This window comes from Anopheles funestus, chromosome 3RL (genome assembly GCF_943734845.2).
Source record: "Anopheles funestus chromosome 3RL, idAnoFuneDA-416_04, whole genome shotgun sequence".
NCBI lineage: Eukaryota > Metazoa > Arthropoda > Insecta > Diptera > Culicidae > Anopheles > Anopheles funestus.
The window spans coordinates 22,530,147-22,555,907 of NC_064599.1; the positions used below are offsets into that span (position 1 = coordinate 22,530,147).

The window sequence follows — 25,761 nt, forward strand, 5'->3', positions numbered from 1 at the left end:
GGTAAGATTCGTTTGTTTTTCGGACCCGAAAGGTGTAGAAGTGTCGGAATGGGCCTTTATAGGTTTGTTTCGTTTGAAGTGAGTATTTTATTAGACCAAGTCTGGTATATTACGCTGGATTTAGTGATTAATCTGGAAAGTTTTTCTATTCACGTTTTATGCTACTACTATTCACAAAGGGGTGTGATTTTGATGTGTTGCTTTTGAGTGTGGGTTATTGTTTCGTTTGCCTAATGAAGAGTTTTGTGTCTTGTTTAGGTTCGTGTACTAAAATTCTTAACTAATTGTGCTTTGTATAGGGGGTTTTGTGTTATACTGTGAAATTGTTTTCCCCTAAAGCCATTGTGCATTTATTGATATTTATATAACTCGCTAGTTAATGGCCCGAAGCCAACTCCGGGTGTTGGAAATTTGGAATTACTATATAAAATAGAATTCATGTTTGAATGTGAATTCAAGATGCCTTGGTTAAGTTAAGCCGTCACTAAATGCTTAGCGTCTGCGAACGCGATTCAGAATTTTTTTGCGAAACTCCATAAAAAAAATTGCGTAAAGTCGCTATACACGTATTTTCAGCGAAAAATCGCTATTTGCAGGATAACTTAACGCCTTGGCAGTAATGGAGGTCAGGATAGCTAGATTTTGCTGGCAATTACAAGGTAGACAAATACAATTAAATATTAAATATTATAAAGTCATTAAATATTATAAAGTTTAAAAAAATTGTGTGCCTTTTTATTTTTTAAAGAACTTACGTGTTATACATAATTACTGTGAATGTAAATACTATTTTTAAAACGGAAGATTGGCTGTTAATTCGAAAACCATCTCATCTCGTACATTACGACAGTTTCCAAAAAAAAAATCCATAAATTTTTTAATTTCTCTATATCTGTAAAACCTTAGCTTTTTTTTCGAAATTTAGCAAAATTCATAAATCGATGTATTTTGAAACGAATAGCGAAGTGCGAAGTGAGTTTTTTTCACTCAAATAATAAACTTTTCACTTTCACTTTCAAAAAAAATTCATAAGGCAATATATAACCTTACCATTTTTTTGAGCATTTCAGCAAAATTTATAAATTTGATATATTTTAATGCGAATTGCTTGCAATAAGTTTCCTTTCACTCAAATATTGCTTTAAATTAATAAAAGAATAAAGATAATTTAAAAAATTCAAAAATCATTAAAAAGCAGGTTTCTGTTCGGTTACTGCCTGTGGAATATTAAATTTTTGTAATTGATGTTATGCCCGATTAATCTAACAGGAACTTATGGCACCAAGAAATATGAACATTTGTTAAAATGATCATTAAAAAATACCGTCCTATTGTCTACCCTATAAGATAGTCGGATGGGATTCGATCAATTGTCCTGTAGGACCATCGCCGCTACTACGTACACCATACAAACACGTACTCAAACACCAACTATTAGTTTCAATTTGCAACTATTTTAGGAACAAATTATAATAAGCATTTGGTTCGAAAATGCATTGAATATTTAGTAATTGATATGTTTGTAAATTTAGTAGTTGGTGATCGTTACGTTTTGCTGTAACAGGGAACGAACATTTACACTGCAAAAGAAGAAAATGAGAAGCAGAAGAGGAAGAGTTTGTCTGTACTTAAATCAACATTAGAGAAATGCTTGCCCTAATGGATTAAACCATAGCAAAATATACCAAACCTCCTGAATGTGTACCACCTTAACCTTTGCAGAAACATTTGCTACTAGCAAGAAGCAAGCAAAACCCTACTATCGTTCGTGAAGAAAACATGCAAATCCCAGCACACAGTCAACGGCAAACCATCTTTACTCCCTCGTATTTATTTCGCCAAAAAAGAGACGGAAATGAACGAAGAGAAAAAAAAACCAACATTATGGATTTTGCTTCCAATTTCCTTGCGGAAAATCCTTACCCCAAAGCAGCCCAAAGTCGGCTCATCATTTTCTTCACGCTTCGGGATGAATTGTACGCTTCCGGCCGAATGGTTCTCCCTACGGTTATTTACCTTACCGTCAATGTTGTCCCCTTTCTAACCTGGCGGGGAAGAGGGGAGGCGGGATACCCTGTAGCCAATTTCAATTCCCGGGATGGGCACCATCCCGTTTCCCTATTCATTTCCCACCCATTTCCCGTTCATATTTATTTGGACTCGCGGAAACCTTTCTCTTTTTTTTGTTTGAGCCGTTGAGTACAATTTCCAATTAGATCGTGTTAGACGGTGTGGTACAGGATCTTCGCTGCTACTGATTAGGTGGATGATTTGCTGGAGGAAATTACACTGACGCATAGATGAGATACACCGTTTGGGTTGGGGCTTGTTTTTTTTTCGATTGCCATTTTTTTGTCACAACTAGCTTTAAGCCTTTTTTTTAAGAAAAGATAAGATAAGATATAGAATTAAGCCTTCTTGAATAAGAAAAAAAGACTGTGTAATTGGTAAATTGTAACAGAAATAAGATTTTACTAGAAAGAATTTGAACCTTAGAACATTAAAAAAAATGCCTAAATCGAGATAAACAATTTAAATTGTTTTACTTTTTAAGTACAAAACAATACAAAACATCAAATCACATTTAATTTTCCAACAGTTGTAATACGAAACTTAGTCTCGCGTCTATTCGTTTCTAGTTCCCTATCTCCAGCTATCCATCGAACCCGCCGTGAGCAAATTTACCTTCGCAAGAAAACTACAAGACGAAATATCATCTGCCTACAAATTGCTACTTGATCTCGTTGACGGCCGGCGTGCAATATCTTGTAGGTACGGTGCCCATCCCTCTCCCACCCCATGGTGGTGCGCTTCGTTTCTTATTAATTCCCTGCTCCGAACCGGAAGTAACAACAGTTTCCCCCACGTTTCTTTGCTACTTGCTCCGGAAAAGGTATTTTTCGTAACGTGTTGAACCATGGGGAAGTTAAGGTTTTTTGGCATCGGATATTGTTGTTTGCGCCCGTACGCTTTACTTCCCGGTCGGTCGGTACGTTTATCTTCAAAGAGATGAAATTCATTTCTTGTTTGTATTTCGATAATCGCCCGCAGCGATGGTTTGTTGGCTGTGCTGTGTGTTTGATTTTTTTTTTGTTTTGTTGTTGCTTACTTTCTTAGAAGTAAAGCCATCGACGACTTTGCAAGAAGAAGGTCAAGAAAAAGTGAAATCGAGATGAAGATGGTTCTAGGTTTATGGTTAAACAAAAATTCTAATAACTAGCCTTATTTCTATTACTGTGGATTACAATTAAGAGAAACAAAATGAACGGAATGGCACATAAAAAGGAAAGGAGAAATTATTTTTTCCTTTTGCTTTGTATTCTGTTTTCTCCTTCTAGATTAAATGAAAATACGTAAATAAAACAATTTATTCATTAAACTGTACATATTATTAAACCATTTCAATATTTCATTTATGCTTGTTTGCGTAAGAAACACTTAAACATTGCAAAACAAATCGAAAAAAAAAGAAAATTACGCACATAATATTATACAACTTTTAACTACTGTTAGCTTGGGCAAACTTTATCCTCACACTATCCACATTCTACGGTGTGCTTATAATTTATGATCTTCTTACTTATGCCATACTCCTCCTGCTGCCTGGTGTGATTCTTAAACCGTTAAAGACGACTTTCAGTCACCTGCATCGCGTTCAGTCAGCCAGCGCAAGACGCAAGTAGTTATGGGAAAAAAGGAGGCCGGGTGGTACGGCTAAATTTGACGGATGAAAGCTTAAGATACTTAAGATACACCACCCAGAGACCCGCACACCGTCACGTTGCAAGATGGGAAGAAATTTTCCAACCCGTTGCATCGTAGCATTATGAAGATTTATTTCGCAACGGGCGATAGTTTCCATCCGTTGGCAAATTCTACTTTCCCAGTATGGCGAACAATTGCCTGGAGTGTTGTGTCTTTTTGCAGTTGTAGCCATAATATTAAGCGTGTTCTTGATATATTGAACAAACAATTTTAAACGAAATTTAAATAATATGAAATAGCTGTTTGTATTCATTTCTTCATTTGATACTTATTTACGATTAAGTTCTCAAAATCATTTTAAAATTCACAAATTTTATACGTAATGAATTATGCTTCTGCTGTATATTCTGTCCCAACAACGCTTATAATATTTAATGTACAGTTGATATTTAAAAACGAAACCATATCACTGTCTATCGCGAGGCTGCTTCGGTGGTGAGACACGTGATTATACCATGAGTACGTACGAAATTTAATATAATTATGCAAATGTGTTCAACAGTTATTAGATTCCAGCCGTTTCCTCTTTATTCCATTCAACTCCACCGGAACGATTTTCATTTGGACCAGTATCGCTTCAGAAGCGTTATTATGATTGTGAAACAGTTCATACTGGTGTTTCATTGCTATCAATATATGCATATTCTTTGGAAAATTTTATTTCCGGTTACTTTTTTATTAACATAGGATTTAAAATTTCTGCGCCTAGCTAATGTTTTATACATTATGTTTTGTGTTTTATTATATTTTTAATGCAATGTACGGAGGAAATACAGTCAATATGTTCGACAAATACCGCAATTATAGTCGAAAGAGTAAACTTATTGCGCTGCAAAAATAAATGCAATGTTCAATTTACAAATATGATATACAGCTTTTCAGTCAAAAATCGCGTTTTCAACGCAAACATTTGTCATTTTGCTATGAAATAGAAAAAATCTAGATTTCCTTAATCAAGTAAAGGAATTACACAGCATTTTCTATCGATTAGAGTAAAAAAAAGGATTTACAAAACATACACAGTGGAAGTTTAGTCGCCATAACAGGTATGAAATTGTTCATATGTTTAATGTTCAATTCAGTTAATGAAATTCTGCCAGACTCTTCAATTTTCACGTCCGTTTCGAGGTCGGGATTGTCATTATCGAAAAGATCATCGTCTTCTATTCCATCCTGGGCAATTATAGTTTTCTTGAACGACATCTTAATAATTTCCTTCTGTATGCAACCCCAAGCATTTGAACTATCATAGAATAATAAGAAAATCATGTCAAGGACAGCCAAAATTGATCAGGCCAAGACCTCTCCTAAGGTTGTAGTGCCTCATAAGAAGAAGAACCATTTAGGACCCGATGTAAGATAGTTGGCGTTCGGATCCTTCCAATTGCTGTAAGACTCTGAGTAACAGGATTCATCGTCCATTTGCTCCACTCTGTCCAAATTGCTTGAAGTGTTTGTTGATGGAGACGCCCAGTGTAAAGTCTTCCCAATTTCGGCCTTTTTTTATAGAACTTGCGTATGCGTGGGCAGGCAGTATTCCATGAATATTTTATTTGATAAAAGTGCGCCATATAAATACACTTAAACGCTTTATAAGCGTAGTACGTTAAATTTTTCAAAATATTTTGAAAAATTTGGATTCTCATGATTTTTTATGGCTTTTCTCACAGTGTTCCGAAGTTATGACACTAAAAGGCAAAAGATTGACGTTACTAACGAACTGAAAATGCCAAAAAAAAGAGAATTGAAAATGTAGTTTAGCAGGAATAGGTTGAGATCAAGCTATCGTATTGGTATCTGTCCTGAATTTTTGAAGAATAATCGAGCCTAATCGTGTATGACGACTCATGCTATACAAACAGCTAGTGCTTTATAAACTATTCAAGAAATTCTACAAAGGCAATTCAATATAATTATTTAATGCTTTAAAGGCCATCTCTGGGAATAACTTACTTATTGAGATTTTGAGGTTGAGTGAAATCCTTCTTTACACGAAAGGACTGATATCAACTCTTAAATGTATCTCATGATGATCTGTAGACCATCAGAAAGAAGAGAGGAGATCTCAAAGCTCCAACTTCCAACTTTTTCAAAAAGTGTAGATCTTTATTACAGCAGAACTCCAAGCTCTTTGGGGTGTAGTTTGGATAAACACTTTACTCTCATTTTTCACATATTTTTTTATTCAAGTTTTGGTTTCGTACTTTATCATCTCAATATTTTCTCGACATGCAAAATATTGTAGTGCACTGAAACATTCTAAAAATCGTACACTTAATATCTCTTCTACCGTTTTAAAATTAATTTTCACTAAAAAGAAACTAACCCGGGTAAATTTATGGTTATAAAAGTACCGTTTTGCACAAAACCATCAACATTTTCTACGTTATTGCGCTTCAAAAAGAATGCTTAAATGTACTTGGGAAGAAGTTTGCTGAATACTTCTCAGAAATGAGAAAAAGTATCGCTACAACGTTTAGTTTTTGCACACGAGTTTTGCCTTCGTCTAGACACCATTTACTTCAACGCCACACGATACGCCAGGGTCGTCGGAAGTCGCTCCGAAAAGACCTGTACCTAATCAAACGAAAGGACGTCCGGAATGCCATTCTTAAGCTGGTGTGCACCTTTTCCTGCATTCTCGCCATTGCAGACATTTGCTACATCGGGCACAACCGAGTGTCACCAGCAACTGGTTTGAGATGATGAAAATTTACTGTCCACTCTTCCGGTGGTGCGCCGTTCACCACAAACCATGCACCAGCAACACCTAGCGATGAGTGAAAAGGGTTCAAACCGTAAATTACAATCAGACGACATCCTTCTTCTGCATGCGCTCGATCGGAAACAGTACCGAGCGGGCCATCGCTCGATGATATGCTAAGCGAGCAAGAGTATTTATTCTTCTTCACGCACCCTAATCCCCCGTCCAACCATGTACGACATCGTTCAACGTTTCATCGGGAATTAATGGCTTAAAATATTCATTATTCAGACGGGCACGACAAACACGCGAGGATCGAGCGGGACGAGCGGGCATGTATATACGGCTGCCACTTGGTGCTACGCCCGATGACTGATGTTCAATTGATTGATGTTTCTTGGTGCTGCAACAAGGCTGATAATAACGCAACCCAACCTCATCTCCACTGTCTCGCCGCCCGAACTGTGTGCGCCAACGCAAAACGTCCCATCAGCTAACGTTCCTCTATCCGACGCGTTGGCGGCTCGGTACGGTTCACAGATCCTCAGCAAATCCTTCACCCTTTGCCGAAGGGGGTTTGGCAGAAGCTAATGTAATTAGTCATCCCATGTTTGGTCGATGGTTCGGCCCGTTGGAAGATTCAATCGACCGCCTAAAATCAACCTCAGCGTCAGATAATAATGAAGGCTTTTGATGTAGCAGCAGTCTGGAGTCGGTTGGATCGGGATGGGAAATAGGTGCTGCCTGTTGAAGGATCAACTTGGATCAACATCCCCGAAAGGATCAAGGATAATGAATCCTTCGTTCGATTACATCATTTTTGTGAAGGTAAAAGAAAATGGTTTTAGCAAATAGTAAATAATGGAAGCAAATTGGAAGGCTGTTGGTGAAGCTTCGAAAAAGTTGTTTTTTTTCAGTTAAACAGTGCACCATTCGCCACCATGTTAATCGACAAAAGGTGCCGATTGGAATTGAATTAAAGACTAAAAAGGCTAAAACAATGAGGCTGATGTTTAGTAATTAGAAATTGGAGGCTGATTGCAAGTTTGTCGGCACTCCTTCTCATTTTTTAAAAATTATTGTATCTTTCCAATATCCTTAAGAAATTTATAAACAAAAAATATTAAATTGTAAAAGTAGAAGACATAATTTTTTTAGCGATTTTAAATTTCGTTTTAGCCAATTTTTTTTATAATAACGAAAGGACCCTTTTTTGCTCCCAATTTAACTTTTATTTAAATATATTTTTAGCACTGTAAACATACAAAAACTTTTCTTTATTTATAATTAACAATCTCCTATGTCTGTCAACAATGAACAACTCTAAAATTTTGCTACAAAATCGACACAAACACAGCACAAATCACGAAAAAAGGATTGCGAATGAGGCACAGCATGCCACCTGCAATGAACATTCCCAAGCCACCCCATTTTGGTGTAAGAACACTTTCGCAATGTACGCGAATGTTAAAAACCAATTATCACGCTCACTAGCACGGATCCGGCTACAAGTAGAATGGGACGTTCTTTGCTCGCCTGGCAAGGCGCATAAGTAAATGGCTGTAATCCAACGGTCCAAATGTTTACCCCACTCGTCATCGAATTTCGGAAGTGTTGTTCAAAAAGCAAACCACTCCAGTCCAAAGTAAGTGAGCATTAAATTTATGCTCAAGCATCGTGCCGCTATCGGTGCGGCTGCAATCGCCGTATTTTCCGAGACGGGGCGAGGGCTGGAAACGAACGAACGGAAGGACGAACGGATGGATGGATGGATTGATGGATGGATGGTGAAGTGGAATCACAAGTGCCTCAAGTGCCAAGTGCTTGTTTGGCAGGATGATGGAAAATTAGGGCCTGCGTTTCCATAGGGAAAACGATGAGCAGTGTTTATGCGTCGCTACGGTACGGCTATCATCTTTGCTAAATGGATGTAAGCTGAGAATTTGAATTAAAAACAAAATGCTTTTTACGGCTGACTCGCTACCACTTTGGCCACAGGTTTACGGGCACAGTTAGCACATGTGAAAGGATTCACAGGAAGTGAAGCAACTTTTATGGTTTGGCAAATCTGAACAGCATTCTACATGCTACATGATACAAAAGTTGAAGGAGTTCAACAAGAGTACAGCTTGTACAGAAAGTGTTGCTGATGGTGATGCAATGTGTTTTTTTAGTATAATTAAATTTTCATTTTATTTCATTTTTGCTGTTTTAGGTTGATAAGTGTATGTATATGATTGAGATGGGTACTCTGGACTGTAAGACTATTTAGTAAACTATTTTTTTCCATATTAACATAATTTTCGAATTAATTTTAAATCGTTTTGGAAATATTTTTCAACACCCTATACCTAATATCAAAAAATATTTAAAAGCTGGATAAAGCCAAAATTTCACAAAAAATATTCTGAAATAAAAAGATTTTCTTACTTAAAATCTCAGCCTTATACAACATGTTTTATTGATAATTAAAACCAGTTTCTAATTAGACAGTATTATGCTTGGTTTTAAGAAAAATTATGCATTTTTAGTTTTCAAGATACGAGTGATCAAACACTATTTTTCTTCACACAAAAGGTTTGAATGTAATGATTTGACTTGGTATATACGTCAGTGAACACTAATCTCTCATAATTTGCAAGGTTTTCACTCATCTAAAACGAGTGTTTATAAAGAGATGTTTAAGGAGTTAAAAGGGATAAAGGCAGCTCAATGTGTTTTAATTGAAAAATTGTTTAAAGATACGATAAGTTTGAGATTCAATCGATTTTACGGAACGAATAAAATTCATTTTTAGTGATACCATTGTTTTTACCATTGTAAAATGGCTATTGTTAGCTTCAAATTAACCCATTGTATTGTACAGAAAAACAACAACAAAGGATTCGTTTTCAGTACGATCTATTCTCTTACGCTCTTTTTTCACAGCCAGTGATCCGAGTTCCAATAATTATTAATAGTTCTCTCCTCTAAATCTAGCATTGGTCTCTACTGTGGCTATAAGAACGAATTGCTTGGTAAAAAAAGTAATTAAGACACGTTTTGAAGTTAGTAAAATTTTTACAAACAACATATTTGATAAGTTAACCGAGTATGGCCGGTATAAAAAAAATACAAGGAGGAAATGCCTTGGGAAAATTGTACACACTTCAGCTTTTGGTGGCTGACAATAAGTATAAATGCCGTAATAATTAAATAAACAAATATATGAATAAATAATTGATGTTATATGAAAATTCACCATAAATTTAGATTTTTGAAGGTGTTTATTTTAAAATTTACTCTACTCTCTCTCTCTCTCTCTATAATAATTAAATAACTTCACAATTCACCGAAAAACAAAAGCAACATAAATATCGCGCTTTATTGTTACAAAATTCTTACATTCATAAACGTCTCATGATAGGCTATTGTAATTGTGAATTCTTTAACAAACAAAATTAAATTTCACTCCACCCTGGTCATTTCACCCTCGCTAAACTATGCCTTTAAGCAAACTTTTCATTCATTTTATTTTCGTTGTGTTAGTAAATGTGCATTATTTATCCACTTCAAAACGCATGCACTGGAAAAAAAAATAACCGGCTTGTCACCCCACACTAGACAGTTCATCTCATTTTACACCACTGGCCAACCCATACCAAAAACCGGCTGAATGCTAATGTACCGCCGGCATTCTCCGGTGTGCGATTTGCCATGCCGTTTTAACACCAAACCGAGCGAAATGCCGGAAACCTGACACGTGCTTTTTTGCCACCCTTTTGCACACGAAATGGAATTTGCTACCCGTGTCTTCGCCCTGCCCTTTTTCCACTCCAACCACCGAAATGTACGATGTAAACACGAACAACATTCTGACTGTGAGAAGCATTTATTACTTCGGTAAGGAACGGAACCGGTAAAACGGTTTGCCACTTGAAAGTGGTCTAAAACGTTTGCTTTGTCCCTGATGGAGGCGCCAGGTTGGTTACAGAATCAACAAGTTTGCAACAATCCTCTCTCGCTCGCGCTCGCTATCTCTCTCACTCTCCCAATCGCTGATGTGTTTGGGAATGCAACTTTCCCATCGCAAGGGGAAATTTCGGACGATGGCACATGCGCTACACTCACCGGTGAACATATCCTTCGTGTCCTGGTACGGTTCGTCGTCGGAGTCGGAATGTCATTTCGTGTCAGTTACAAACGATACGCGGATACGGAACGTCACGCTTCTTGTTTCGGCCTTACGTTAGAAGGTGTTGTGTTTCTTAACAGCAAATCAGTGCCGGTAGACTGTTTGTATATATGTGTGTGTGTGTATGTGATTTTTTTCTTATTAGCTATCAATCGAATTGTGACAAAACGAAGGTGTCGATTGGAGAAGCAATTGCGGTGCGGCAAACAGATCCCCAACCACAATAAAGATGGTTCGGTCGGTTTAAAGTGCATTGGAGTGTGAGTGAAAGTACCCGTACGAAGAAAAGCAAAGGATGTTTTCCTCGTTTCCCCGAGCAACGGAATTTCCCGGTTGGGAAAGAAAATGAGTTTGATGGGTTTCGACTGATGGTGGTTCATCGTGTTCGTAGAGAAATTCATTCATCCGCATTGAAACCTACTTGAATTTCCATGTGAACCATATTTTTAATCAAATTACACGCACATAAAATTAATCATACCCACACTTGTGTTGTCCGTGTACGCATTAATATCTAATTGCGAACAAACGGAGGGAAAACAAGCAGATGAGCCGGACGACACGTCGTACGGCACTTGCAAATGGTAATGCATTGTGCAATGCAACCATTCCCTTGCGTTCGTTTGACCCTCTCCCCGACCCACACGATAGGATGAGTGCGAGTGAGAAATAATTCATTACGTGAAATTCGGCTGGACGAGTCCAAACAGGATATCGTTCTGGGTCGCTTTTCCGCCCCCAAAGGGAGGGTGGACAAACGCTATCTCTCTCTCCAGACAGTATCACGATTCGGATTATGTGCTCGGATGAAATGATGGTAATTAAAATTTCAAAATTTTAATCCAATCGTGATGAATATTCATCAACGCTGGCAGGAGTTGGCTGGCAAAGCCAGACCCACAGTGACAGTGGATGCGTAACGTCTATAGGTGTGGCATTCCACTATTCGGGAAGTGGTCTCCGTTGGGCTATAAAAAGGTGCGCTCGATGAGGGTTTATGAAAGGCCGTAAGTGATCCCTTGTGCCGGTAATTAGTTGGCGCGTTTGTGACGAGTGTTGTGTTGGGTTTTCAGCATTGAGCGTTATAGATCTTGTGCAATATATCTTCAAAGTGTAGGTTTTCCTTCAAATGTGTTGAAATAATTCAAATTTTGTGAGAAAAAAAATGCTTTTTTATCTCTATTAGTAGCAAGCAGTGCGCTAAAAAGTGATTAAAGTGCAATATTATTGTTTTCCAAGTAAAGTAGGGAATGCATTCCTGCCGTGTTTTACTCTTGCTGTGACAAGTGTTTTGCTTCCCATGATGCAAAGGCCGGTGTGCGATTCTTACCCTACCTTATAGCTCGATACATAGCGGTGCATCGTCGTATTCTTTTATGCTGATCGTGTGCACTACTACTACTACTACTACTACTACTATTGCTACTCTGCCCTACTATACTGCCCGCTATCATCGTTCCATCCACCATCTGATGCTGAAACCGGGTTGCCATGGTTGCATCCTACCGGCGTTGCTAGATATGTTCGTACGGTCGCTGTTGTGAAGACGTGCCTTTGCACGTTGCGTTGTGTTTGTGGATCCTGCAGAATAGGTACGATGGCCCTCCGGCGACCACTACGTAGCGTCATCGGACCGTCCATCATCGTCTGGCGGTTGCTACTGGTGACGGTTCTGCTCTGTGGATTACCCCGACCGGTTACCGGTTACTTCGATCTATTTCTCAACCACACGGAAGTGATCAAACTGATGGGTAAGTTTTGCCAAAGTCCTCCCTCTTCTGCCGGAGGACGTTGTGAAGCAGTGCTCCAATGAGAGCTAATTTGCACATTGTAGTAAATAAGCGAACGACTCAAAAACGCACAATCTTCAGCCACACAACAATTATGGCTATTTTCGCCCGGGTCAGGTAGCAACTGTGTTAACCTTCAGCATTAATCTTTTGACCCTTTTGCTCTGTTCCGAAAACAATCAGCAAAACTTGTGGTGTGTAACCTTCCCGATTCACCGCAGAAAATAAATCTTTTTCCTCCTGGCCCTTCCCACTGTCAGATTAGTCCACCGTAAATGGAAATCAATCAAGCAAACGTACAACCATTTTCATAACTTTGATTTCCTTTTTTCCCTGTCCCGACAACATACAAACACACGCGCGCGCGTTTGGCCGATGAGTGTTCCAAAAAAGATGAAAGGGAAATTAATGTTAAGGGACGGAATTCAACCGGACGCAAAAGTGCTTAGTTTTTGGGCAGGTTATTTGCAGGAACGACTACGATCCCTAGAGATAGGGCAAAGGGTGCAGACATACAGACATTTCCTGCCCATCAAAGCGGAGGGGTGGGTAACCCTTTAACCTTCGGGGGTTGGTCTTTAAAGCATTAGCCGTACGATGGGAAACCCAACCCGTCACACAGGGCGCATGGAAAACAAGGAAACGATAAATCTTTTGTGTCCGATAGAGTTGTTTACTTTTATCGGAATGTTTCGAATCGTGGGGGACATGATGGAATTTTTTTCTGTTCACATCATGGGTTTAGCGAGATTGGATTGGTATAATGGAGCTTTTTTTCTAATTCTTACTGATAATATTTATTTAGTACTGAAAATCATGTATTGAGGATCATAAAAAAATATTGAAATAAAGTGTTTTATATAAATATTTTTGAAAAAAAACTTAGAAAAAAATATCCTGAACTCATACAAAATAACCAGTGCGTATCGTTGCTCAATGCTGACCTTAAAATGGTGAAGATAAGACTGTTTAATTCCTTACCCTAATTACTTTCAATCTAGACCGAGGTTAAACAATATACGTACTCTATTTAACCTTTACTTTGCCTATCCACTGCGTAAGATTATCGTGCCCAGTTTCCTGGATTTAGGATTTTGAGAAGAAACAAAAAAAAACCCTTCCCGAAAACGCAAACACACTGACCTGACCGATGCGTAAACGCGCCCCCTGCCTCAGTAGCGAAAACAGGACACTTCCCAGAAATTTAACTTCACACTTAATAACTCGTTACGGGCTGAGGAATTATTTATAGCACCGGACGCAAATGAATCGTTTGCTGCATAAATTACGCCTAATCAATATTCATCAGCCCATCCCAGACCACCGAGAGTTTGTGGATCGGTACGCACGCCATCTGAACCGATTCCCATCATTATCGACGGTCCTTTGCTAAAGCTCACTGACCACACAAACACATGCAGGCACACAATTTCCCCCTTTATCTCGCGATGGTCGATGCTAACGATGCTAATAGTCCTTACCACAAACACATTTTGTGCCGTTGCCGACGGGACAAAATTAAGCATTCAAACACAAAAATCGGTTTTTCGTGCAAGTGGTTCCGACAGCAGTGTGATCCCCCAAAGGGGCACTTAATGTATACCGCAGGCCACAGGATAACATCGCATTTAGTACGTACTGCAAAAAAAAGTGGTGCCTAAGTACGGGCCCATTGCGTACTACCAAACGAGATAGTAGAAAAAAAGTACATCTGGGCTTTGTTTTATTTTGTTGCTAAACGGGTGAAATTTTCTTGTTGTTCGTTGTTTTAAAGAAGCTTTGAGGTAGAGAGTTACGTTCGGTATCATAAATAGTATTTGATATATGACTAGATTTATGACAAATGACCAGAGCTGCCATTTCAAGATATGGAGTGATTTAGGATTTGGATATCAAATATTTAACTTCTGATACTTCTATTAGGAATACGAATGAGTTCGCGATGCATTTTGATACCAGATGTCGCCACCAGTTTAGTATATGTTTTTTTTAATCTGACAACAGTGTCACTTTATAGTGTCATTTTAAGGCTTTCTTTTCCACTACCTTTATTCTGTGAGCTTCGAGAATTGCTGTTCTTTTTAATCGAAAAGGATTTCTCCGGGAATTCTGCTTCATTGTTTCAATACAGTATGAAAAAGGCTGCCAAAAGCCATAGCAGTTTTCATGAAAGTTTATAGTTACATACTCTACCTAAAGCTAACTGTCAGAAATGGTTAGCACGGTATGAAATAATAATTTTGTTTTGGAGAACGATAAAAGTTCTGGAGCACGACATAAGATTAAACCTGGACATTTAGAGGTAATGATCGATTAATGTACTTCACAAACATTACGAACAAGCAGAATTTATATAGACCCTTGGCGCATTGATGCTTCAAACGAACTAACGAAAGTATTTCGTAACCGAAACAAAAAGATCAGTCCTCAGTCGAAAAGGAGTCCCTTAAACCGCTTGCTGTCGAGTGCCGTCGTCTCCAAAACCCAAACCAAGGTTTTTCTTGCGGACGCATCAACGCCATCACTCCCTCTCTGTTTGGGTCTACCACTCCTTTCTCCAAGTTAATGACTTAAAAGGTCTTTACGTGTTGAGTCGTTTTGTGCCGATCAAAAGACATGATCAGCCCGAAGGAGCCTGTCGAGTTCAACTCACTGTACGATAGTGAGTTGAACGAACAACTCACAGACCTCGTCATTGCAGCATCTTTCTCTTGAACGCATCTAAGAGAATTTCGAAAGTATTAACCGCCTTCTAAGAGGCGGATGGACGTTCTGGAACCATATAAGTTCTATATAATCCCATCTTCGATCTTCGTCGCTAAGTAGAGAAGTTTCCTCATACTATAGAAAGACCAGTTGACAAACAGCACCATATCGCCTATCTCAACATCAATGTTGTTGTCGCTACTCTATAACTCATGATAGGAGAAATTTAGAACGATTTTAGTTTGGTCGATTACGTTCACGTATCTGTGAGTCAATATTCGTTAGCAGGTGTTAGCTGATGGCTCCACCATCGATATGTATTTTGCCACGTTAATCTCCAACACGAGGTTTTCTGCCATCTGTTCAAAAGTGTGGTAAAGGTCTGCCACATAGGAGAGATCGGGATTAACTTATAGATAGTCCCCGTAGTATTCACCTCTGAGTCGCGCCCTCTCTAGGGCTTGATTGAAGAGAAGACCAGCTAGCATATCTCCTTCTAACAGACCTTTGGTGGTAGCAAAGAAACTTGAGAGTTCTCCATTCATCCTCAACTGAGATGTGATGCTGCTCATTGTCATTCGTACAAATCCGGTAACCTTGGCGGGATTCCAAAATAGCTCCCTGCGTCTTATAGTTTTACTATGGCTTTACATAAGTATTGACCGATCAGGAAGTTTTCCACGAAATTAATTGTTAGGATGAATTGGAACTTGATGATTGCATAAATAACCACTTTTAAAAAAAAGTATCTAATTTGTATTTTAAAAAAAGCCATGACGTCATTTGCATATGACATTGAAAACATTGCATTGATTAAGGCAATAAATGAACAAATTAACTCCGAAATATGCAATTGAAAAAAATATCAAAATCTTAATTAAAACACAAACCAAATTTGCATATCAACACAAAGCGTTGGAAATATTCAATTCACCGTTACATTTAATAAAATTTAAATTTTACACAAAGTATCAAAATGAAATCTTTTTTAAAGTAATTTAAAACCCTCCACTCTATCAACAGGGTGCGTGTACGATCACATTAAGCAACTAAATGGCAGTTACTTTTCCGCATCTCGAAAAAGTCTTTTGCTTCCCCCCGGGCAGTAACGATTCGTTTGATAATGCTTTCCCCAACAATGAACAGGTGTTTTGTGATACAATCACGGTAACGACTGTTTGAAAAAAAATGACGCAAAAAGAAACAACAAATCGTTTATGATCCTTAAGCTGTTTTCTTTTGGGTGAAACAAAATTGCAATGATAAGTGGTGAGAAAGTACGTTACGAAAGGTGATAACGAGTACGACAAAACGAAATTGTCAAACCATTAGCGGGGTAGAACATTATGGTTGCAATTACTTTTGCCATTCACATGATTGTTGCATCGTTTACTTTGGTAAATGATCATACCATTAATTTGATTGGTTTGCTTCAAAGCAAACGTGCAAAGCAAAACCCGCCACATTAATATAAGAAAGATATCACAAAATCTGAAAACGAGCTAAATTATGGATCTCTTTTTGCTGCTTTAAAATCCCTGTTTCGGTGTGTTATAAGCTCGTAAATAACAATCGCAAGCAAGAATACATGGCCTGCATTGAAATGACTGTATTAAACAATCCTACTAGTAGAGTACTAACGCCAACAGCACTTCGACGAGTCCCAAGTCTCAAAGTCTCAATTTTCTTAAAAGGCCTTTCCGTAACTTCATCGAATCGTTATCGATTTCCCGTAACTACCACACGCGTCGTCGTCGTCATGTGTGTAACTAGCGTAAACACTTTCATATTTTATGGCCATTTGTCAGGACGGATCGTGCCGACAAGTGATGCGTGAGCTGTTAACACAAAACCGCCACCCGAAATGGCACTACATGGCATTGCAGATCTGTAAAATGGCCTCGGGTCCAGGACCATTATGGTTATGCGCTGCAGCACACTTACCATGGTGACTGCTTTGCAAGTTATGAGGGTAAATATTTCCTGGTACTTAACAATACCCGGACACGAAACTCCGTGGCAAACGGATTGCCCGCAGTAATGAATCAATGGAGAATAACATTCTACAAAAGCTAATCATGCAAACATATTGGAGTAAATATTATTAGCACTTTATGTGGGTAGAGTGATGGAATTGAAACGAATGTGATGATTTTGCTAGAATAAATTGTGTTTAAAACATAATAATAAGTCTTTAAAGACAACACAATTCCTTCTATCACATCGTTTTTAATAGAACAAAAAAAAACGCTAGCTACGATAATGACAACTGCTTTCGTGATGATGCCCTGTTATCTGGGCGATTTATCAATTTCACGGCTCATAAATTTTTCCACAAGCTCATAATTTCATGATTGCTTTCACTAGCGCTACGAAGTCAATTGACCAGACAACATTGGATCACGAAGCGAGTGAGAAAGCGAATCGAAAGGATGAAGGCTACATCTCAATGCAGAACTCTTGTTTATGATTTTTATGAAGCTTTATGGTTGAAATACAATTTGTATTTTTACGCTGTTTTACTTTCATATTTGATTTAATTTTGGTTCACTGTAACTCTGATAAAAAAAAGAATTTAATCCTTTTTTCACTTAAACATTCGTGTTCCATCAATTGAAGCAAATTTGTCTGATTTACAACGCGTTCCAGGAAGAAGGAAAAAAACCATATTCAATATCTTCCAAGAGACAACCATACTGCATTGCGACTGTCCCATCAACAGTCAGCTTACGAAAGCCCATTCATGAACTGGCGAATAAGAAAAACCCATCCAAAACTTCCAAACAGTCACAGAGCATAGTCTCGATTATTGTCTGCTTTCCCTGCCTTGTGGACAGCTTGCCCCGAACGTCGTACATCTTATTTCACCATAAATCGACATAAATGTCACTTGAAATCAATTTATTATCCGCCAATATTTATTGGCATGACGAAAATAGCGTCCCCACAAAACCCAGCACCTCCCAGTGCAGTGTATGAAAAATCCTTTGCAATATGATCCACCGTCTTGTGGCTGTGAAGGGAAGAGCTAAAGAAGGAAAAAAAAGAATGTTAATATCGGCCACCGGAAGGATCTTTTGTAAAGTTGCGTACAGTGTAGTTGGGACACATGTGTATACTGGACAAAGAAGGAAGGTGGGAAATTATTTTCGTGGAAATTGATTTTTCTTTTCTGTCCCATCTTTTTGTTAATATGTGTTCGCTAGTGTGTGTGTGTGTGTGTGTGGCGCAGCATACGGTTTCGAAGGACAATTTAAAACTTATTGTGCGGAATGATTTACTGGTCTGGTTGGTGTTTGTTAGTTGGTGCTTTTAGTGTAAATTATGTTTATGAAAATCGTAAGTCGGTGTTTATAGTTGTTTATAGTCGTTTAAGTTGTACTATACTTAAATTTACCATTAATAATACAATTAAGAAATAAGAATGATGTAGTATTAAGTATGAGGTAGCGAATCATAGTACTAAGGTTTTTTTTTCATACAACAACACTTAATATATAAAGTATTCATGTGTTCATGTAGATATCTAAAGAAGCATTGTTGCCAGCCATATATTGTAACCAGTGCTCAACAGTTTTGTTGAACAAGTTATCCTCATCTTCAGCTCAATTCAATAACTTGCTGACAGATAGAAAATGATATGCCTCAGTAAAACCACGCCATAAAAATTGATGTACCTTATGCATTAGAATAATGAAGCTACTTTTGGCGACACAAATAAATAAATAAAAAAATACTAATTAAAAAATCAAAAAGTTTTTGACGTATAGAAAACCAAACAAGTTTACAGCAATTCGTATGTTTAGTAATGGTTTCTTCGATTTGTCTTCAACATTATTGGAGAAGATCCTGCGAGTGAGATTTGCCTAAAAAAGCTCCATTTGTTACAGGACCTAATGGATCATCGAGAGAGTTGCTAGTCTTCTTGAATAGTGCTAATTTGTGAGACCATTTTCTCCAGCATTCTATTGGCTTTGACCTCTATCAGCTTCTTTGTGATGATGCTTTTTTATGTAGGTACCATCTTCTGGAAGACATTTTCTGTGTATATTCCATATTTACGCAAGTTCTGAATATTAAAATTTCGCTGATTGTCAATCGCCGAAGAATTTTCTGGATGGCAATCACTCAGGTCAGGTGCGAATAGTCTCGATTGACGCTTTTGTGTGTTAATGCCTATCTTCTAAGAACATTTCTTCTATATATATATCCAATAATTTTAACTTCGGGGAGAACAGTATGGGCACTTTGTCCATGATCTTCACCTTTGAAACAATTGCTGCTATAAAGCCTGAACTAGGCTAATATTCGACACTGTAGTATTTTCTCAAAAGTGAAATTACTTTACCATGCAGACACGTAATGCTTAACGATTTCTTTTGAACACATCTGTAGCACAAACAAAGCTTCGAATGCTGTTTTATGACTATTTTCAAAATGGCTAACGTATTAATTAATTTGACGGAAAACGTTAATATATTTAGTTTCTAATACATTTAGTTTCATTGTCCAGTGGCCCAATGCTCAAAACTGTCCCATTCTCGGTAGGTCTTTTGTTTTGGAGCAACTACTTTACAGTCGTCACTGGATTTTACAATTAATCAATAATAAATTATTATTACATATTGTCTACATATCTTCTTTTTCTTGGCGTAACGACCTCTGAGGTCATACGGGCCATTTCTGACTGACGAGACTTATGTTACCACGTAGCTGGATAGTCAGTCCATGCTACTCGTGTGGACCGGCGCCATTTATCACATACACCACCGGGCCGCCTCCGATTGACTACTTATAACAACTGTAAATGCAGGCACATTTCGTATTCTAAATATTAGAATATATTAAATTTATTGCGTAGTATTATCTGTTCTGGGCAGATCACTTTGATATCCTCTCTGAATCTTGAATATTGGAATTCCATTGGATCACAGAAAATTTTAAAATATCACAAATACAATGCGACAAAAAATAGCTTTAGCTTCATTCATTTTTTTTTTTTTGCTCGGTTAGAACGGCCTGGCCGTATCAAGACTTATTTTACCACGTAACAAGATAGTCAGTCCATGCTACGGGAGGACGGTCCGGATGGGATTTAAACCCGGTCCTGCCGCTGCGAACGAGCGCCGTTTTTCGCATGCACCACCGGGCCGCCCCTAAACCCCCTTTAGCTTCATTCTATATTATCAATAAATTTTATGTTTTTGGATAGTAGAATAACAGAATAATAAAGATCAATTAACGTAAAGAAAAAACAAAATTTGCTTAAGATGCTACAGCCTTGGAAGTGTTAGCGGAAAGAGGAAATAAATGATAATAAAAACGTAGGATAGAAAGAAAAATTTGCGTATATAAACATTACGTTGATATAGTATTCAGAGCTTTTAACCTACATTATGAGATCTATTAGTCTTGAGCTAACCCACAGCCATGAACAAAATGCACTCACTCAGCACACTATTTGACACTGAACACTAAATTATGACCTAAAATGTTGTGCTCTTCCTTTCAGCATCAAGGGGTACACATTTCGTAGAGATGTCCCACATTCACGACAGTGACGCAACTGTGTCATGCTGATGCACTGAAATTTCCCTAAATATCATCGTCGTTCCGTGTCACTAGGCATGACATCTCAAAAATGTCACCTTACTCTATGCAAAGCATTCCATAAATTTCACCCGTATGCGAATATATAGTAGGAAACTGGAAAAGAGTAGGAGTTTGCAGTACAAATAAAATAAAACTAAATTAAAACATACATTCTAATGCTTCTTCTGCAATCAAAAATATATTTTAACAACGAAAATACCGCTTCTGTAGTGATATCGGTACATACATAATCGCTTCAGGACATTCGCTTCTCAGAATGCGCACCATACCAACCGGGACGCTTTTCAATCGACCCTCGCGCAAAAGCCGGTCAAATGGGGGAAAGTTTGTTTAGGGCACGAAGCTCTGTGTCATCATGCTAAAATCACAACGGATGTTTGTGTTGGATGGTTCCAAAATTTATCTTGCACCATCGTGACAGTTCGTGAATTATGAAGCATGGCGGCTGCTGCTACTGCTGCAACGTCGGACGGATCGTTTAGCGACCCGACCGATGTTGGACCTAGTGAGTGTAGCTGGTGCTGTGGTAGTTGTTGTGCCGTGATGAATTTGTGTCCATCCAACCGAACTAACGATTCTGCCGGGTGAACGAGATGCGCACAGTTTCTGGAAGATACCACTATGATACGGTGTTGGTTGTGTTCTTAGCATGACCGGGAAGCTTTAGAGGAGTTGTATCTAGACAGGAACCGATTGTTAGTTTTGCGTAAATTACATGTAATGTTATTCTTGTAGTAAGAAGAGTTTTTGAGGGACTTGCAATTGGTGGGCGATTTTAGAATTTTGTATCACCAGCAAGATCATTTCCGGGGCTAAGATTGTGTTTTAACTGACAAATTTGGGATGGACGAACACTCATAAGAAAGATAGGGAATTTAACCTTACTGGCACTGATCCAAATTGTATCTTATTATGCAAACAAAAATCGCCGTAATACGTGGAAATGCTTTTTATCCATCAAAACTGTGTCAGAAAAATCAGTCTCAAACTTTCTTGCCATCCAGTCTCTCAAACAAATATTTCAGCTGTATAGGCAGCATGCCAACATGGACGAGTTGAATGTATAATTTCCCCCAAACTGAAACTCAACAAAACTACCCTCTTCTGTAGGGGAATGCCTTCAATTTCTTTTACTACAGACAACTCATACAGAATGCTGTTTTAACACCGTCCACACAACTATACCAACTATCTATTTGTTATTCTTCTGTAAATCTTAAGGTCGTAAGATAAAAAAAGCCATCCAAAACGTCAACTACCTTCTAGCAAATAGAGCCCATTAAACGTTATCTAAATGCAATTTATGAACAGGAACAGTGACGACGCAGAATCCCACCCTGCCCAGAACAAAAACCCACCCTTAGTCGATAGACAACACTCCGACCGATGCTCCAGCCAACAGCTTTACCAGACGCGCAAAACCTCAAAGCGAACTCATGTGCGCGCGGGTATTCACCCTTGAGCCAAACACGGAACGTACTCGTACCCGTTTCGTCCTGCCAAAAAAGGAAAATAACACTAAAACCAGAAGTGAAGTCAAAAAAAGCCTCCCAAACCTTTTATGCAACGTTGAAATTTTATGAACTTTCACTAAAGATCCGTGCTTTTTGGCTGGTCTCGAAGTTTTTGGCGCATTTTCTTCACTCTCCCCCACGGTTTTTTGGGAAGATTTTTGCTTCACGCATCATAAACGCAATCTGAATATTTCATGCAGTTTTTCTCTGTTTTTTTTTTTATTTTTCGTTGTTGTTGTTTGGCTACGTTCGTTCCGTTTCTGTCTGTTCTAGTTTATTTGAGAGTTGGTTGGGATGATGTTTTGGGGGTTTTTTTTTTCGCGCTCCTTTATTCTCTTTGTATACGTTTTTTGTTGTTGTGTGGTTCGGGGTTTTGTTTTCTTGTGCCGCCCATCCTACAAAGGCACAGACATCAGAACCCACCGAAAGCGTGCGTAACAAAGCAATGATTTTAAAAAATGATCAAACGTAAATAAACGGTTTTTTACCTTTCCAGGCATGGTTTTTTTTTAATACGATGCTTGACACATGCCGCGGGCAAACGTTTCTTTTATGGCAGCGGTGAAAATAAAACGTGAAGCTTTTGATGTTGTCCCGGATATGCATTTGACAGTGCGCTTATTTTGAAGCATTTTTATGTTGCAAAACCTGATTTGGCAGAATCTTAATATGGGTGCTCGGTGTTTTCCGCCATTAAAAATAAAACCTTCAAATTGTAGCTCATTTTCAACCGATTATTTCCCTCTCGTTTGTAACGCTCAAAGCTACAGATCATATCAAAACCACATTTTAATGATACTTTCCTGTTAAGTATTGTTTCACAAGAATTATATTATTTATATCGTTCAGTGAGGGAATGTTTATGCTAAGTAATTTGTGATGGAAATTGAAAGGATTTGCCACAGATTCCAACGCAAAACGATCTTTCCAGTCGTTGCGTACCACTGTTCCATCGCCGATAAGGAGGTAATTTCGGGTCCAATAATTCCATATTACTTTCCACGACTTACAATGTCTCCATTGGTAACAACCCGCCCCAGTCGGCATGAAGCGGCACTTTACTGGAATTATTTCAAACATTCAAACATTTTGGTGGTGTGGATCAAAAAAAACTTCCTCCCTCTTTTTCTTTTTACATTTTCCAAGCTAATTCTCAACCCCTACAAACGGGACTCATTGCAATGTCTAATAGCGAAAGGTAGAGAGATGGAAGAGAAAAAAGACGGAACCTAAATCCTCTTCCGTTCTACATGACTCGTAATAATAAAAACCGAACAAAACGCAAGGGATGAGAGATACGTTTGAGTGGCAAAAATGCGTCCATTCGGTGCTATTTGTCTCCCCCTCTAAAACGTGCAAGATGGCTCAAATCAAAGTTACTGCCTTTGTAAATTTCCTGTATCTCTCACCTAAATGGTAAATCCGATCCCTGGTTGAAGTTGGAGGCTTGGTTCTTATTTTTTAGCCTTTGTTTAATTTCCCAATCCCAATTTCTGGGCCAGTTTCTTTCACCTCCTCGCGATAAGACATCGGCACACGGTCTGCCCAATTTCCCACAGGAACCCCTGAATTCTCTCCAATCTTGAGTTCTCAATTGCTGCTCAGTTTGGTGCTGAATCGGATGCGTGTGTATTCAGTTGGAAATATCTCGCTTGAGCCACTGCCACATCAACGCTACCAATATACATACATCGCCCATCCCCGGAAGGATAACGGCACCTCGGCGAACACCGTCGGGTACTGACTATCGGTGGAGGGAGTTTTTGTGCCAGACGCTAGATAAGTTTTTGTGGGATTTGCTTCACTCTCCCCCCAAAAAGGCAAGGAAATGTATTCTACGTTGGAAGGTGGCAACCATTTTTAGCACATCTACTCCAGCGAACTACCTTCTGCAAACTGCTCATCCCAAGGAATAGGACACAAAACTTACGATATCTTACCTCAAAGGCAAGCAGGGAACGATCTACTGAACGATGCTGTGTGGCCCAGTACGAGGCAAACGCCAAAAGGGTTTTCTATATTCAATTTTCATGATAAATAAAATTGATAGTGGCGTCTGAGTGTTTCGAAACACTGACTGACTGAATGGTTTCACGAAGTTCAATGATGAGAGAGCGTACGAATGTAGAAATCTACTGGAAGTAGCACAACATCCAGCATCCATTCCATTTATCCGCTGCAAAACTTTTACCGAGGGAAAAGGATGATAATTGCATTCCGGTGCGAATGTTTCGCAATTTCTCACATTGTGCCACTCACAAGTTAAGGTTCCACTTTTCAATCCATTCGGAAAAGGCCCCTGCAGCTATGCCCTCCGTATGAAGCTGGAACACATTTTATCAATATGGTAATAGTTGGTGCAAAAGTTGGTCACTTAACATAATTTCCATCATATCGTCCTGTATCCGTGTGTGTCTATGTGGTTTGCTCGGAAGCGTCACTTCGGCCAAACCACATCACTTTGCTTGATTCATTTTCGAGCTTTTACTGTACAGGAAATTATACAGTACTGCTCTGTGGATAAGCTGGGAAGAAAGTTTAAGTCGTTTTCTATACCAATGTAGTGCGGACAAGGAAGAAAGTTCTACTACCGATGATGGTTGAAAGTAAAAGTGGATAAAGGGGGTGTGGTGTTTTAAGTGGAACAACTTCATGTAGCTTGTTGTTTATTCACTTCAGTACTTCATTTATACATTTATTTACCCAAGTTTAATATAAAATTAAATCAAATTAGTTACATTAACGAATTTTTTATTTCATATTTAAGCTTTTATAATATTTCTCTACCAATTTTGCAAATTATTCTCATATTATTTCTTATATTTATATTTATTTCTTTTTGATATTTTTGAAAATATCGAATCTCGAATATCGAAAGAAGGTGCGAATTAAATTCGTGGTTGGTAAGTTGAAGATTCACAGATTATTTTATTTATGATCACATATAATTTATAATTTAATATTTTATATATAATTTAAATAATTAAAAATAACATTTATTTATGATGAGCCACTTAAATTAATATGTGTTTCTGTTACTATCTTAATTTTAGATATTTTTTATTCGTTTTCGCTCTTTCAAATCAACATTTAATATCAAAATTTCCCATGCTCACCATTATCTTTTTTGGGGTTTTTTTTGTACAGTTTTGCAAAAACTAACCCACATATTTTGAAGTAAAAAAAACCATTCACTTCGTGTTGCGTATTTCATCCAATATTAAGACGTGCATGCAAACGCATCACACAGCAATTCCATTTGCCATTCTCTTAATTCCTTCAAAAACACCCTTCCAACACCATTATATTCCGACTGTGTAATGAACTTTGGCCCAACTATATAAGGTACGCCTTTCATAAGGAAATGAGAAATTTCGAGTCAAGATTCATCGCACTTTCGGTACTTGCTACGGTGTGCGGTGACGTGCCCCCACTGTTGTGTTTTGTCCCGAATTTCCTTTCCGTACTAAATTACCAAACCCACCCCCTCCGTAA

At 38.2% G+C, this 25,761-nt stretch overlaps 2 protein-coding genes across 4 annotated transcripts in view; both read left to right on the top strand.

Moving 5' to 3' along the window:
* LOC125771996 (uncharacterized) overlaps positions 1–25,761 on the top strand; it is a 439,681-nt gene that overhangs the window by 91,537 nt on the left and 322,383 nt on the right. The gene's annotated exons all lie outside the window — the stretch shown is intronic.
* The window catches only part of LOC125771954 (tyrosine-protein kinase Dnt), a 60,347-nt gene continuing 44,347 nt past the window's right edge, over positions 9,762–25,761 (top strand). Inside the window, exons 1-2 of one of the 3 annotated variants that reach the window (XM_049443174.1) lie at positions 9,762–10,736; positions 11,830–12,394. In XM_049443174.1, the coding sequence (XP_049299131.1) occupies positions 12,241–12,394 (154 nt within the window). In that variant the 5' untranslated portion in view covers positions 9,762–10,736; positions 11,830–12,240. Of the gene's footprint in view, positions 12,395–25,761 lie in introns of all 3 variants that reach the window. The other 2 variants (XM_049443175.1, XM_049443173.1) reach the window with 2 other exon arrangements.